The sequence below is a fragment of the Ranitomeya imitator genome, chromosome 4 (assembly GCF_032444005.1).
Source record: "Ranitomeya imitator isolate aRanImi1 chromosome 4, aRanImi1.pri, whole genome shotgun sequence".
NCBI lineage: Eukaryota > Metazoa > Chordata > Amphibia > Anura > Dendrobatidae > Ranitomeya > Ranitomeya imitator.
The window spans coordinates 672029747-672044150 of record NC_091285.1 but is presented as its reverse complement, the minus strand read 5'-3'; the positions used below and the strand labels follow the sequence as shown (position 1 = coordinate 672044150).

The window sequence follows — 14404 nt, the reverse complement described above, 5'->3', positions numbered from 1 at the left end:
TACGTGAGAACATGCAGGCGACCCAGCGGCGCCAGCGCGTATGGTATGATCGGAGGGCCAGAGAGCGCACCTTGGAAATAGGACAGAAGGTGTTATGATCTGGTGGCCTTGGAGCCGCATGGAACTTTCTCTGGAGATGGTGGAAACTATACTGACCGCAAATTCTGAACTTAACACCGCTACTAGAAGTAGCCGTGGGATGTGCCTAACAAATCCTAGACACCTCGACACAGCCGGAGGACTAAATACCCCTATAGATGGAAGTAGGATTTCTACCTTGCCTCAGAGCAGAACCCCAAAGGATAGGCAGCCCCCCACAAATATTGACTGTGAGTAGTAGAGGAAAGACACACGCAGGCAGGAAACAGGATTAAGCAAAAGAGGCCACTTCTAGCTAAATAGGAAAGGATAGGACAGAATACTAAGCGGTCAGTATTAAAACCCTTCCAAAAAATATCCACAGCAGATGATACAAAAAATTCCACCATCTAACTAAAGATCTGGAGCGTATACCTGCAACTCCTGAGAATCCAACTAGACTGAGAAAACACTGACACAATCTAAGCTGGACAAGAGAAAACAATGAATAGCACAAAATTATTAGCACACAGCAAGTGTGCCACAGAAAAAGAAACCAAACACTTATCTTAGCTGATTTAGCAGCAAGGCAGGAGGAACCAGACAGAGAACCTACTCCTCCCAGAACCATGGACAACTGGCAAGGACTAATGAATCCTGCACACCTAAATACCCCAGTCAGAACTGCAATCAGCAGAAACACCTGACCAAGACTGCCCTTCAGGGACAACTGCATTACCACTTACAACCACCGGAGGGAGCCCAAAAGCAGAATTCACAACAAGAAAGTCCTGGTGTTAGAGCCCTTTAGGCAGAACAAGTTCCAAGCGACATGGCAGGGGCCCTACCAGGTAGTGGGGAAAATAGCCGACACAACCTATAATGTCGCCGATTGTGACGACCCCAGGGTTATCCGCATGTTCCACGTGAATATGCTGAATTCCTACCGGGAGTGCCCTGAAGAGGTAGTGGCCATCTGTGCACGTGAAGCAGAGGATTTAGCCAGACTTCCCTTGCCGGATGTCTTAGGGGAAAGGACTCAGTCTAAAACATGGGACCAGGTACACTTGGGTGAAGACCTAGGCCCCCGGGAGAGACAGCAGGCGGAGGAGTTGTTGAGGCAGCGACAGAGGATGTTTTCAGGGAGACCAGGGTACACTCGCCTGGCACAACACAAGGTTGAGACCCAGGATTAGACCCCCCCTGCGGCAAAACCCCTTCCGCGTCCCTGAGTCTGTACGAGAGGGGGATGCGACAAGAGATACAAGAGATGTTGCATTTTGGGGTCATTGAAGAGTCAGATAGTCCTTGGGCATCCCCCGTAGTGTTAGTGCCCAAGAAGGATGGGACTACACGGTTTTGTGTAGACTATCGTAAGCTCAATGAGAAAACAGTGACGGATGAATATCCCATGCCGCATGTGGATGAGTTGTTAGACCGGCTGGCGGGGCAAAGTATTTGACCACCATCGATCTACGAAAAAAGGCTACTGGCAGATTCCCCTTAGTCCTGACACTATTCCCAAGTCGGCATTTGTCACCTCGTTCGGCTTATTCCAGTTTCGAGTTATGCCATTCGGGATGAAGAATGCCCCGGCGACCTTCTAGAGGCTGGCTGACTGGCTTCTGGATGGTCTCCAGGACTATGCTTGTGCCTACCTGGACGACATCGCCATCTACAGTGCGACATGGGAAGAGCATATAAATCACCTAGAGACAGTTTTAGACAGGATCCACAAGGCCGGAGTCACCCTGAACCCAAACAAGTGTCACGTGGGCAAAGCAGAGGTTCAGTATTTAGGGCATTGGGTGGGAAGTGGGAAACAGCGACCAGAACCAGCCAAGATTGAGGCCATAGCCAAATGGCCCAACCCACGCACTAAAACCTAGGTCATGGCGTTTCTTGGGACAGCGGGGTATTACAGGAAATATGTTCCCAATTACAGCAGTGTAGCCAAGCCCCTCACTGATCTGACCCGCAAGAACCAACCCCGCCAGGTAACCTGGACCCCTGAGTCTGAGAAAGCCTTCCGCCAACTAAAGGACTCCCTCACCAATACCCCTGTATTGGCCACACCCGATCCAACTAAACGTTTCCTTGTTCACACAGATGCTTCTATGTTTGGGTTGGGGGCAGTACTGAGCCAAATCAGCCAGACGGCCAAGAACACCGCTGTGCTCTGCTTTCACTTTACGGCCGGCAGTCAGTGAGTGCGGGAAGCAGACGGCAAGGGACAGACACCGGAATGTAAGTATGTGCTGGTTTTTTTTTTTTTTACGCTGGTAACCAGGGTAAACATCGGGTTACTAAGTGCGGTCCTGCGCTTAGTAACCCGATGTTTACCCTGGTTACAAGCGAACGCATCGCTAGATCGGTGTCACACACACCGATCTAGCGATGACAGCGGGAGATCCAGTGACGAAAGAAAGTTCCAAACGATCTGCTACGACGTACGATTCGCAGCAGGATCCCTGATCGCTGCTTCTTGTCAGACACAGCGATATCGTATGGATATCGCTGGAACGTCACGAATCGTACCGTCGTAGCGATCGAAATGGCACTGTGCGACGATACCCTTACTCAAGTCGAGAGACTATTAAGATCTCTGGTGGGATCAATAGATAAATGCTACAGATTCATTAGGAGGCATACGCTTCTTAACGATTCAGGAGCGTTTGACTCCTAAACACTCCCTGATCAAGACTGGTGAGAAAATTGATGGTCTTGATGAATTGGAGCCTGCGAGTCATATCATACATGGGTGTGATTTGTTAAATGTCAAAATATACTATTGTAAATATTGTTAACATTGCCAGATATGCATTCTTAAAATATTATTGTATATTCTTCTAAAGTATCTCAGTATATTGCTTGATAATATTTGATAATTTAGTTGTTGGGTTCTTTTATAAAACCTAAGCACCCAGAAACATTCACAATGCTCCTGACCATCTTCCCAGAAGATATAGAACACTTTTTTATTATTATTATACATTTTTAAAGCGCCATTTATTCCATGGCGCTTTACATGTGAAAGGGGCAATATAGACAAGTACAATAAACATGAATAATACAAGGCACACATAAGTACAGAAGGATAGAGGACCCTGCACGCGAGGGCTCACAGTCAACAGGGGATGGGTGAGGATACACTAGGAGAGGGTAGAGTTCATACCTTTATTTGGAGAGAGACTCACTGCCAGGACCTCCCAAGTAGTGATTGAGTCCTTCAAGAAGATGTTAAATATTTTTGTTGAAATTCTAAAGAAATGAAAACTTCATTAGTGGCAGAGAAATGTCTATGACCATCATGATCTATTGCTTTAAAGGGGTTGTCCAATACTAAGATGTCATGCCAGTGACTCAAACAGTTTGTAAGCGCCTTTCTACTCACTGCGTGCACCATTCTGCTCCTCCCCATGTCAGACCATCTCGCTGAGCTGTCTTGTGCAACACTTCCAGTACTGTTACACCTTCCTGTTGCTGGAGAGTCTCCACCTGGCTATTGGGAGGCACTGCCAGACTCTGCAGGAGTTTAAATCCACTGTGTTCTACAGAGTTTTTTCTTCCTTGACAAATCCTCGCCAGCAGTGGATATATTAGGCAACATCACCCTCCACACATTGCCTGAGCTTAGGTCCTAGCTGCATTTAATCACTAGTTGCATGTCATTATTGTTTTGACACTCCTGTGAATGACCCAGCTGGTTACTCGCTCGGTTTGATTTCTCCTCTCCTGACCCTGACTTTGTATTTTGAACCTGTGCTACCCTCCCTGTCCTTGGACTGCCTGACCATGTATCTGTCTTCACCCTCTGTGCTTAGTATTTGTGCCTGTGACCCACTGGTCAGTTGCTGCAAGTCTGGGGAGTGCCGTCGAGTGAATACCCAAACAGCCCTAGCCTACACTCACCATCAGAGGCTTTAGAGAAGACAAGGTAGCAGTTTAGTCTTGCCCCTCCAGAGTAAGCTCAGCCTGTGGTGCAGTGGGTCCACACACACCTTCGTCACAGTAAGCTTAGGCCATGGACCCCGTTGACAAGTAGTGACCTAGAGACTCCAAGTTGAATGTAAAAGTCCTGTTTCAGAAAGTTCACTCGCAATGGGAACATCAAAACCAGTTGACGCAGGCAATGAATGTGGTGGCAACTTAGATGCAGGATTTGTCCACCTCAGTTTCCACCCTGTTCTGCACATCTACCATGAATAGTCATCCCTCCTCAGGACTGACATCCTCTCTAGGGGAACCACCTAATGCTACAGGTTCTGGTGAAGCAGCTAAGCTCCAGCTTCCACTTCCATCTTTTGCCATTGGGCCAAACCAAGATTGTGTTTATGGTTTTACTGCTGTATGAACAAGCCCTGGATTGGGCAAATCCCATTTGAGAGCTTAGGGTCCAGAGATATGCAACTTAGGGAAATAACAGAGATGTTATGAGCAGTGTTCAATTTTCCAGCACCTCTTCAGTCATCTCTTCCATTTTGACTCTAAGACAAGGAACCTTTGTGGTAGGATCTTTCTCGTCGAATTAAGGATGAATTGGCAGGCAGAGATCTATCATCCTACCTGGATGTTCTTATACACTTGGTTGCTAGGATTCTTCTCCGTTTCCATGAGTGAGCTCTAGAACAAGCTCAAGTATTATTTCATGTCTGAAGACCTCCTAGGCTGGCTACAACTTCCCTGTATTTCTTGCTGATGCAGGCCACACCTCCTGCTATTGAGCTGATGCAAGTTGAGTGGGCCAAAATTTCTGTACAAGAGTGATAGAGAAAGTATAGAGAAAATGAGTCCATGTACTGTGGAGGCAAAGGGCATTATGTTCGTCAATGCCCTGTGAAGCTCAGAAACTACAGCACCTAAGGTTGAATGGATAGCTGTCCTTAGGTGAGGAAGATTACTCTCCAAAACTATTGACTGGTCAACCTGGTTTGGAGTGGTACCCGGTGACCACCCTAATGGCCCAAGCCTATCCTCACCATCAGAGGCTCTAGTAAAGACCAAGTAGTCACTTAGTTACATCCCTCCAGGGTAAGCCCAGTCAGTGGTGCAGTGGATCCAAACCCAGTGTCATCACCTAGGACAACCTCATCTTGATCTCAATGTTTGCCCGCATTAAAATAAAAACACTTATACTCACCTCCTGTGATGGTACTTCTGTGCATCATGGAGAATAATATAAAAAAACTGTTGCAGAATTGCTGTTTTGTTCACAATAAGAAGTTAATAAAGTAATAAGTTACATGTACACAACTGTCAAATACAACTTATTGTGAAAAAACAAGCTTTCGTACAACTATGACACAGAAGGATTAAAAAGTGCTCCTGATACGTGGCACTAAAAAAATTGACAAAAATTGGTTTGTCATAAAAGTCAAAAGCAAGTGTGATGCCAGGGGATTAAACTCATTGTCGATATTCCTCCTAAAACCAGAACATTAGCATTCCATACATTCGTTTCTGCTAAACCCTTAATGCTAAGTATTGGAAAAGTACCAATCTCCCAATTCTGTTGGAGCTCATAACTTATATAACTTGGTTTTGTGGTAAAATCCCTTTAAAGAGCTTAAAAATTATTCTGGTAATTATTTTAAATAGTAACATGTAGTTGTGAAATGTAAAACTTAAATTACCCATTGTTATTAGGTTTTTCTGTGACTGGTTCTATTTTCCAAAGCCATGATTCTGGAAAATCTGTTCTCGAAATAATGTCCTCATTTGGGAGATATTCTACTTCATCAAAGTCATCGTTAAAACCTGGAGAAGAAAACACAACATATTTATAGCTGGAGGATCGTTAAGTGCATGTTTTTTGTACCTAGATATCACTAAACAGTAAGAGATAGGGTAAGGCCTTGTTTCAGTCCCACCAAGTCTTTTTACTCCTTGTTTGCTTTCCGTTTAGGGTCATTTCTGGTTCCTATGGATATGCTGTCTCACAATCAGGTTGTGTTTCTTAGATACAATTTCCGAAACATCATGTAATTTCAAATACAGATTCACAGCAGTCACATTATGACATATTTCTTTCCTACGACTGGTGCATTGATCAGATTTTCAAAAATGAGAAGTATAACTATATTAGGGTGTCTACATTCTACTTCAAATTTTTCAGATCCTACCAGGTTCCTACATCTTACTTCTGCGCTTCCGAACGACACGAACTTCACATTGTGGTTCTGAAAGAAAATTAAAAAGAATGATTAATGTGTATCACGGACAATACAGACAATACAGCTGCCTTTTTCAGAAAGTTATGATGTAGTCTTTTAAAATAATTGAACTTGATAATTTTAATGTTTAGGTCAGACTTCTCTCATGCCTCACTACCTCCTCTGCTGAGTTCTCTTTCAATACATTACTTTTGCCTCTTTCCCTCTTCATATTTCCATGCCATTTCCTTTATTTTTACCCAATCAAATTATCACCTTTGATTTGATTTTCTATTCTTCTGATCATTTCACACCTTTGACTTCATAAACAATCAGACCATCTTTACAGTCTCATGTTTTTCTCATACTCTTGCATTCATGACTTCTAACATGAGTCTCTTCTTCTAGTCACTTCCTCATCTTCTCTCCTTGTCGACTTGTCCCATGCCACTTCCACCACTACTGTTCTCTCTGTTATACTTTCTTCTTCAGGAATCCTCCTGGAATGTCCATTCTTAAGCACATTAATAAAGTTCTAAAGAAATATTTATTTTCAACATCGGGGTAGAGATGAGCAAACCCAATCTTAAAAGTACCGGACATTGAGTGTCCGGTGTTAAATGCCAAACATGGATTTCTCCCGAACGTCAATTGCAAAGTTCAGAGTTCCAGGGGAAGTCCAGGAGAAGAGTGTCACGGTGCTGTTTAAGGATTTCTCTGGCAAAGGGGCTCCTTTCCTATCTCTAATACTAGGGGGCACCCTAGTATTCCTGTCCCTCGGATTACCTCTGAAGGTGGAGACGCTGGGGTCACTTGCCTTGCTATGCTCCTGACTTACCCTTGTCTGTTCTTTACCCCACCCAGGATGGTGTGAGGCCAAAGTTTATAGGATTACACTAACTAGACAAACAAGGGAAGACAGACAGGGATAAATGAAAACTGCAATCATACAAAATGCAATTACCAAACAACTGAGTTAAACACATTGCAGGGTAAGGCAGGTGAAACCAAAAAGGAGAGGAAGAGGATGAACACACAAACAAACTCTGCTCAAAAATCTCTAGAACAACTCTTCAAATGTCAATTACAAACAATGAACAATTCCTCCAATTCCAATCCAGGTGAAATAAACTATCACAGGCAACTCCAAAATGCCAGTGGCAAGCACATATACTAGATGGGAGTGTTCAACGCAGAACAGCTGAGGAAATCCATGAAGGAGAGCTCCAGGATATCAACTGAATTGATAAACCCTAGCAATGCCAGAACAAAGAAAAAATGCACTGTTTAGTATGATGGGGAAGCAGTTCTAACCAGTGCAGGAATTCAGGTAAGCAGACGCCGCCATCTTCTGACCCCTAGCTGTCTCAGTATCCCCATGACAAAGAGAGAGATATTTTCCAGCTCAAAAGTTCAGGTCCCCATTGTTTTCAAAGGGGTTCAAGTTCTGGTTCAAGTTTGGGTACGGTTCTACTACCCGAACCGAACTTTGGAATAAAGTTCGGCTAGGGTACCAGAACCCGAACTTCCAAAAAACTGCTCGTCCCTAATCAGGAGATGATCTCCATTACCTGATCTCTCCTGGGTTGTTGCCTGGTAGTTTGATTGCAGGGCCAAACCAGCATCATAAAACACCCCCATACTGTTGGCACCACTCCCCGGTGTGCAGCCAGTGTCTGATTTCGCCATGGTGTCCCAGATCTAGACAGGTAAAGCAGGCATGAGTAGCTTTGACCCTCACAAATGCATCCCTTGTCACACTTGGACATAATAATTTCTAATAAAATTTTAAACAAATTCCTCACCTTCTTTTGGGACATCTTAAAATTTTTGTTCAGCACATTGAGACCTTTGTCTATGGCCACTAGTCCCACATAGGCCTTGTGATCTGCTTGCAATTTCAGTTTCATGGGAGCACCAGGACTCTGGACTCCATTGTCTCTATCGTTGTAACCTGTCACCAACAGCTATTTGAAGGTATAAAAAAGCATGTTAGCAAAGATTTCTATACAGTGCAAGTGGTAACATTGGAAAATAGATTCAACTGAATTGTATGATGATCAGCTGATGTTATTCTTTTTTAAAGGGAAACTGTCATGACAATTTTACTAAACAAACTAATGCTATTGCTGTACATAGGTTGTGGAACAACAAATATGATACTTGTAATTATCATATGTACAATTGTGAAGAAATCGATCATTGAAGCCCCTGGCAATAATGAGCTTGGAGCACATTGACAAGACTGCACTCTAATTTTCATGTGGCTTCAAAGCTGACGTTCTCAAGGATGGCACATTGTATTACCAGCAGACAGGTACCATTTTTATTGTTATACTAGATGCTAACAAGGTGGAGTTGTGTTACTGATTTGGGCTGGTATTATTATAGATGAATTAGCTGGAAATTTCCGGGTTGAAAAATGGAATCAAAATCAATTCCCCAACCTACTTCTCGCTTTTATAAAAGACTTTCTTCAAGCAGTGGACCAGGAAAAGCCACAATTTTTATACAAAACAATGAAACCTGGCAGTATCAAAGTATCCATGGCTTGGCTGCCAGTAAAGGCCTTAAAGCAGAATAACGAGACGGCCACTTCCTCACCTGACCTGAACCCTACTGAGATCTTGCGGCCCTTCTTAAATGGATGATTTACGGTGAAGAAGAACCTCTCTTATCGGTATCTGGAGGGCTATGGTTGGTGCTGCTCAAAAAGATGATCGTCAAGAGATTAAGTGTAGGAAAGAGGAATGCGGTGGATCTCAGGTGCAGTTGCTAACAGGGGTTTATCCAGGTGGCAAGTATAAAAAACCTCCAATTTATTGCAACATGTTTCAGAGTACAACCTACTCCATCCTCATGATGCCTGAGGAATGTGTAGGTTTTACTCCGAGTTGCGTTGGAATATACATCAATCTTTACGTAGCTGTGCCGCATACAACCTGATCAGGTGGGCGACCAACTCTCCAACCCACCCTTAGCTGTTGCCCATGGTATTATGTAACGCCCACCAGGGCCTTGGGGTACTCGGTACTGGCTCTGGTACTTAAGGGGATGTGTCACGGCGGTGGCGACCTGGTCCGTGGCCCTGGGCACCCATGTAAAAGGGATTTGAATAAAGTTTGTGTTCGTGACGCCACCTGTGGTATTCGGTCAGTGGGGACCAAAGCTGCTTAAAAGGGTCCTCTGGGGTGATGTTATGGCAGCTAAGATGGTATAACTTCCCACAGGTGAAGTTGGGTCCCCAGGGCTCCCGGTGTGTAGATGGAGATGGTGGGTAGTGTATAAAGAAACGGAGGACACGGGTTTGTAGTCTCTTTACCTGGTTTACTGAACACTACAGGCTGCCCCAGTTCAGGGTCCCAGATCACAGGTACAGGCAGGGTCCGGCCAGCTTGGAAGCGAGTTCAGAGTCCCCTTTACCAGGTGGAGTTGAAAGCCTTCCTACTAGTGCTGTGGTGTAGTCACGTGCTGCCTGTGGCTTCTGTCAAGGTCCTCACTGTTCTCTCTGTCCCCCTTTAGGTAGGACACTAACCTGTATGACTAGTGGCTCGAACCTTTTTACAGGGTCTATATCACGACCTGGGCTCTATGCGCCACTGTGTCTCCAGGTGTTAGGGCAGACAGGTGAGGTGTAGTCCAGCTGTCCTGCCGGTTTCTGCTGTGAGTCTTAGAGTCTGATACAACCTCGGACTTCTAGCTGCCGGTATCTGCGCTCTGCAAGGAGGTAGCTCAGTCGCAGCTATTCTCCCCAGTTCTCTACTCTCCTTTGCTTCGCTCTCCTCTATGCCCAATACAATGCATTCTTCCTTCTGTATTATCTCTATCCAGGAGCTGCAGCACACTAGTGGATGCATGACCCCTCACTTTCCTCCTGCTTCAGTCTGCTGTCTGGCACTCTCTGTAAGGAACTAACTAACTGTCCTCCAGACCAGAATATATATATAGGGGAGCCACCCATAAGCTGGATCAGAGCTCCCCCTTTTGGCCTGGAGTGTGAACATGTTGTATGCTTGTGTTTACCTAATAAAGATCTTCCGTCACTTCCAAGCGTGACATCACTCTCCCCGTGAGGAAAGCAATGCCACTGTGTCAACCAGGACCCTGGGGTGTCACAATTACATAAGGAGTGCCTCTTGTTTTTTTATCTCTCTAGACAATGATTTGATTGTTAGGTGTTCATTAAATCATTGTTTTCATTCAGTCTGGCTGGTCTCCTCTCTCACAGCGCCCTGATGGCATCCACCCCTTTACTTGCCTCACTGCTCTCCATGCTTCGGATCCTGCATTAGGCGTTTGGGGTAGGTGGAAGGTGCAGCAGTGATCCGAAACTGCTGTTTTCTTTCTGTAATCAATGCTCTGCCTGATCAGCACAACAATCATAGGTGAGTGCGTTAATTCCTCCTCCTTATTTCTGATATCGCTGACCTTCACATGTAGTGCTCTCTCTTTCTATTTTCTGCATGGATGAAGCTTATATCATGTACTGAAATGAAGGGCGGCTATATTATTATATTGGTCACTGATTTTTATTTTTATTTTTTAAATGTCAGAAATGTATTTTTTGTGTATTTTCAGTTGATTGGTTGTTATACTGACTGTAACATATAAAAATAAACAAGTAAGGTTGGAAAGTTTGCATTTTCATTTAGTGCCATAATAATTCTGTACAATTATATTTTCTCCAGAATTCTGTAGCCTTGGGGGCTCTGCTGGATCAGCGCTGTGCCATCTCCCCTATTACTTGTCAGCTGCTGGTGAGCATTATTTTATATGTATTTATTTGCAGATCACATGGTCATACTATGCACTTTTTGCTCTCCAGCCCTATGTATTCCTGTCAAGTGTGGGGTGTGTGGCACTAGCGATCTTTTCTTTTTCATCCTTTTGCAACTTTATAATTATGTTTTTTGTACTTAATTTTACTATATACTGTATATTTACAATAAAATACCTTTTTAAACCTATTTACTTCCTTTTTCTCCGAATTTTTCTATTATTGTATGGAGTTGGTTTTTCCTTCTTCTCTCCTCTTTTTGAAGGTTCAGCTTTGCACAAATCTTGTGCAAGATAGTGTTATCATGTGGTTATCTGGTATTTGCCTCATAGAAATAGATACTACTAAGAAAAGCTAAACCTAAACTTTACTTTCTTAAATATTCAGATTTCAGGTTTATCACCTTCCTTATGAACTGATCAACAGCACTGTAGTTGTTCACTAATAAAATTATTCATCTTAAACACAAATTGCCTAAAAATTGTGCACACAGTGTATAGAGTCATACCTCTAGTTTGATTACTAAACTCATTCAGACAGGTTCCCTTTAAGTCTCTGTAAACTCCACCACTACCTCACACTTCTTGTCTCTAAATATTAGTCTCTGTAGGCTACAGTATATGTAGCAAAGCCAGGTAAGACTGGGTTAAATCCAGGTCTTAATTAGATGAATCTGGCTAGCTTTGACTAAAATCTAAGAAATGGGTTCACGCTGTGTCAGTCTGCCAGGGGTTGAGTAGAGTGGAGCGTGTTGAAGCTGGTGAGTGGCCAATCAAAATGTGAGTTGTAGCTGGGAGAGAGACAAGCCACAGTCTGCACGGGTGTTATGACCTGGTGGTTAAGAGGCCACACTGATATAACCTGGTGGCTAAAACGCAACATGGAGCGAGCTCTGAGAAGGTGGCATCTCTACTGACCGCAGTCCCAAATCCTAACAACAACACTAGAAATAGCCGTGGGATATTCCTGACTCTCCCTAGACACCTCTTCACAGCTCAAGAAATAACTACCCCTAAGGAAGGAAATAGAAAGCTATCTTGCCTCAGAGAAAACCCCCAAAAGGAAAGATAGCCCCCCACAAATATTGACTGTGAATGGAGAGGGAAATGACGTACTCAGAAATGAAATCAGAATTCAGCAAAGGAGGCCAATACTAAACTAGATAGACAGAGAGAAAAGGATACTGTGCGGTCAGTATAAAAAACTACAAAATCCACGCAGAGTTTACAAAAATGAACTCCACACCGACTCACGGTGTGGAGGGGCAAATCTGCTTTCCCAGAGCTTCCAGCTAGCCTGAATAAGACATAGTGACAAGCTGGACAAAAAGAGACATATTTGCAAAGCAATAGAGTCCAAATAAATGGACCAACAAAAACTAGCAAAAACTTATCTTTTGCAGACAAGGACTGGCCATATGAAAATTCCAAGGAGAGAACCAAATCCAACCAAGAACATTGACAGCAGGCATGGACTAAAGCCCAGAGCAGGTTTAAATAACAAACCCAGGCAAGGCGATTAGTGAAGGCAGCTGCTACAGCTACCTAAAGGAGCAGCAGTTCCACTCGAAACCACCAGAGGGAGCCCAAGGGCAGAACTCACAAAAATACCATTAGCAACCACACGAGGGAGCTCCAGAACGGAATTCAGTACCCCCCCCCCCACTTGAGGAGGGGTCACCGAACCCTCACCAGAGCTCCCAGGCCGATCAGGACGAGCCAAATGGAAAGCACGAACCAAATCGGCAGCATGAACATCGGAGGCAACAACCCAAGAATTATCCTCCTGGCCATAACCCTTCCACTTGACCAGATACTGAAGCTTCCGCCTCGAAAAACGAGAATCCAAAATCTTCTCCACCACATATTCCAATTCCCCCTCAACCAACACCGGAGCAGGAGGATCAACGGAGGGAACCATAGGTACCACATATCTCCGCAACAAGGATCTATGGAACACATTATGAATGGAAAAGGAAGCTGGAAGGGCCAAACGAAAAGACACTGGATTGATAATTTCAGAAATCTTATAAGGCCCAATAAAGCGAGGCTTGAACTTAGGGGAAGAAACCTTCATAGGAACATGACGAGAAGACAACCAGACCAAATCACCAACACGAAGCTGGGGACCAACACACCGACGACGGTTAGCAAAACGCTGAGCCTTTTCCTGAGACAACGTCAAATTGTCCACCACATGAGTCCAAATTTGCTGCAACCTGTCCACCACGGAATCCACACCAGGACAGTCAGAAGGCTCAAGCTGCCCTGAAGAAAAACGAGGATGAAAACCAAAGTTACAAAAGAAAGGCGAAACCAAGGTAGCAGAACTAGCCCGATTATTAAGGGCAAACTCGGCCAACGGCAAAAAGGTCACCCAATCATCCTGATCAGCAGACACGAAGCATCTCAAATAGGTCTCCAAGGTCTGATTAGTTCGCTCCGTTTGGCCATTTGTCTGAGGATGGAATGCTGAAGAAAAAGACAAATCAATGCCCATTCTAGCACAAAAGGACCGCCAAAACCTAGAAACGAACTGGGAACCTCTGTCAGACACAATATTCTCCGGAATATCATGCAAACGAACCACATGCTGAAAAGATAATGGAACCAAATCAGAGGAGGAAGGCAACTTAGGCAACGGCACCAAATGGAACATCTTAGAAAACCGGTCACAAACCACCCAGATAACAGACATCTTCTGAGAGACAGGAAGATCAGAAATAAAATCCATGGAAATATGCGTCCAGGGCCTCTCAGGAATAGGCAAAGGCAAAAGCAACCCGCTGGCACGGGAACAGCAAGGCTTAGCCCGAGCACAGGTCCCACAGGACTGCACAAATGAACGCACATCCCGCGACAAGGAAGGCCACCAAAAGGACCTAGCCACCAAATCTCTGGTACCGAAAATCCCAGGGTGACCAGCCAACACCGAACAATGAACCTCAGAAATTACCCTACTAGTCCATCTATCAGGAACAAACAATTTCTCCACAGGACAGCGGTCAGGTTTATCAGCCTGAAACTCCTGAAGTACCCGCCGCAAATCAGGGGAGATGGCAGAAAGAATCACCCCCTCCTTGAGGATCCCAGGCGGCTCAAGAACTCCCGTAGAATCAGGCAAAAAACTCCTAGAAAGGGCATCAGCCTTCACATTCTTAGAACCCGGAATATACGAGACCACAAAATCAAAACGTGAGAAAAACAGAGACCACCGAGCCTGTCTAGGATTCAACCGCTTAGCAGACTCGAGGTAAATCAGATTCTTGTGATCAGTCAAGACCACCACGCGATGCTTGGCTCCCTCAAGCCAATGTCGCCACTCCTCAAATGCCCACTTCATAGCCAACAACTCCCGATTGCTGACATCATAATTACGCTCAGCAGGCGAAAACTTT

At 44.5% G+C, this 14404-nt stretch overlaps 1 protein-coding gene across 1 annotated transcript in view; it reads right to left on the bottom strand.

The window, feature by feature from the left end:
* Window positions 1–14404, bottom strand: part of LOC138677280 (A.superbus venom factor 1-like) — a 165441-nt gene that overhangs the window by 74145 nt on the left and 76892 nt on the right. Inside the window, exons 14-18 of the mRNA XM_069767310.1 lie at window positions 8036–8197; window positions 7802–7931; window positions 6219–6257; window positions 5712–5835; window positions 3254–3339 (exon numbers count right to left, since the gene is read on the bottom strand). Of these exons, the coding sequence (XP_069623411.1) occupies window positions 3254–3339; window positions 5712–5835; window positions 6219–6257; window positions 7802–7931; window positions 8036–8197 (541 nt within the window). The remainder of the gene's footprint in view (window positions 1–3253; window positions 3340–5711; window positions 5836–6218; window positions 6258–7801; window positions 7932–8035; window positions 8198–14404) is intronic.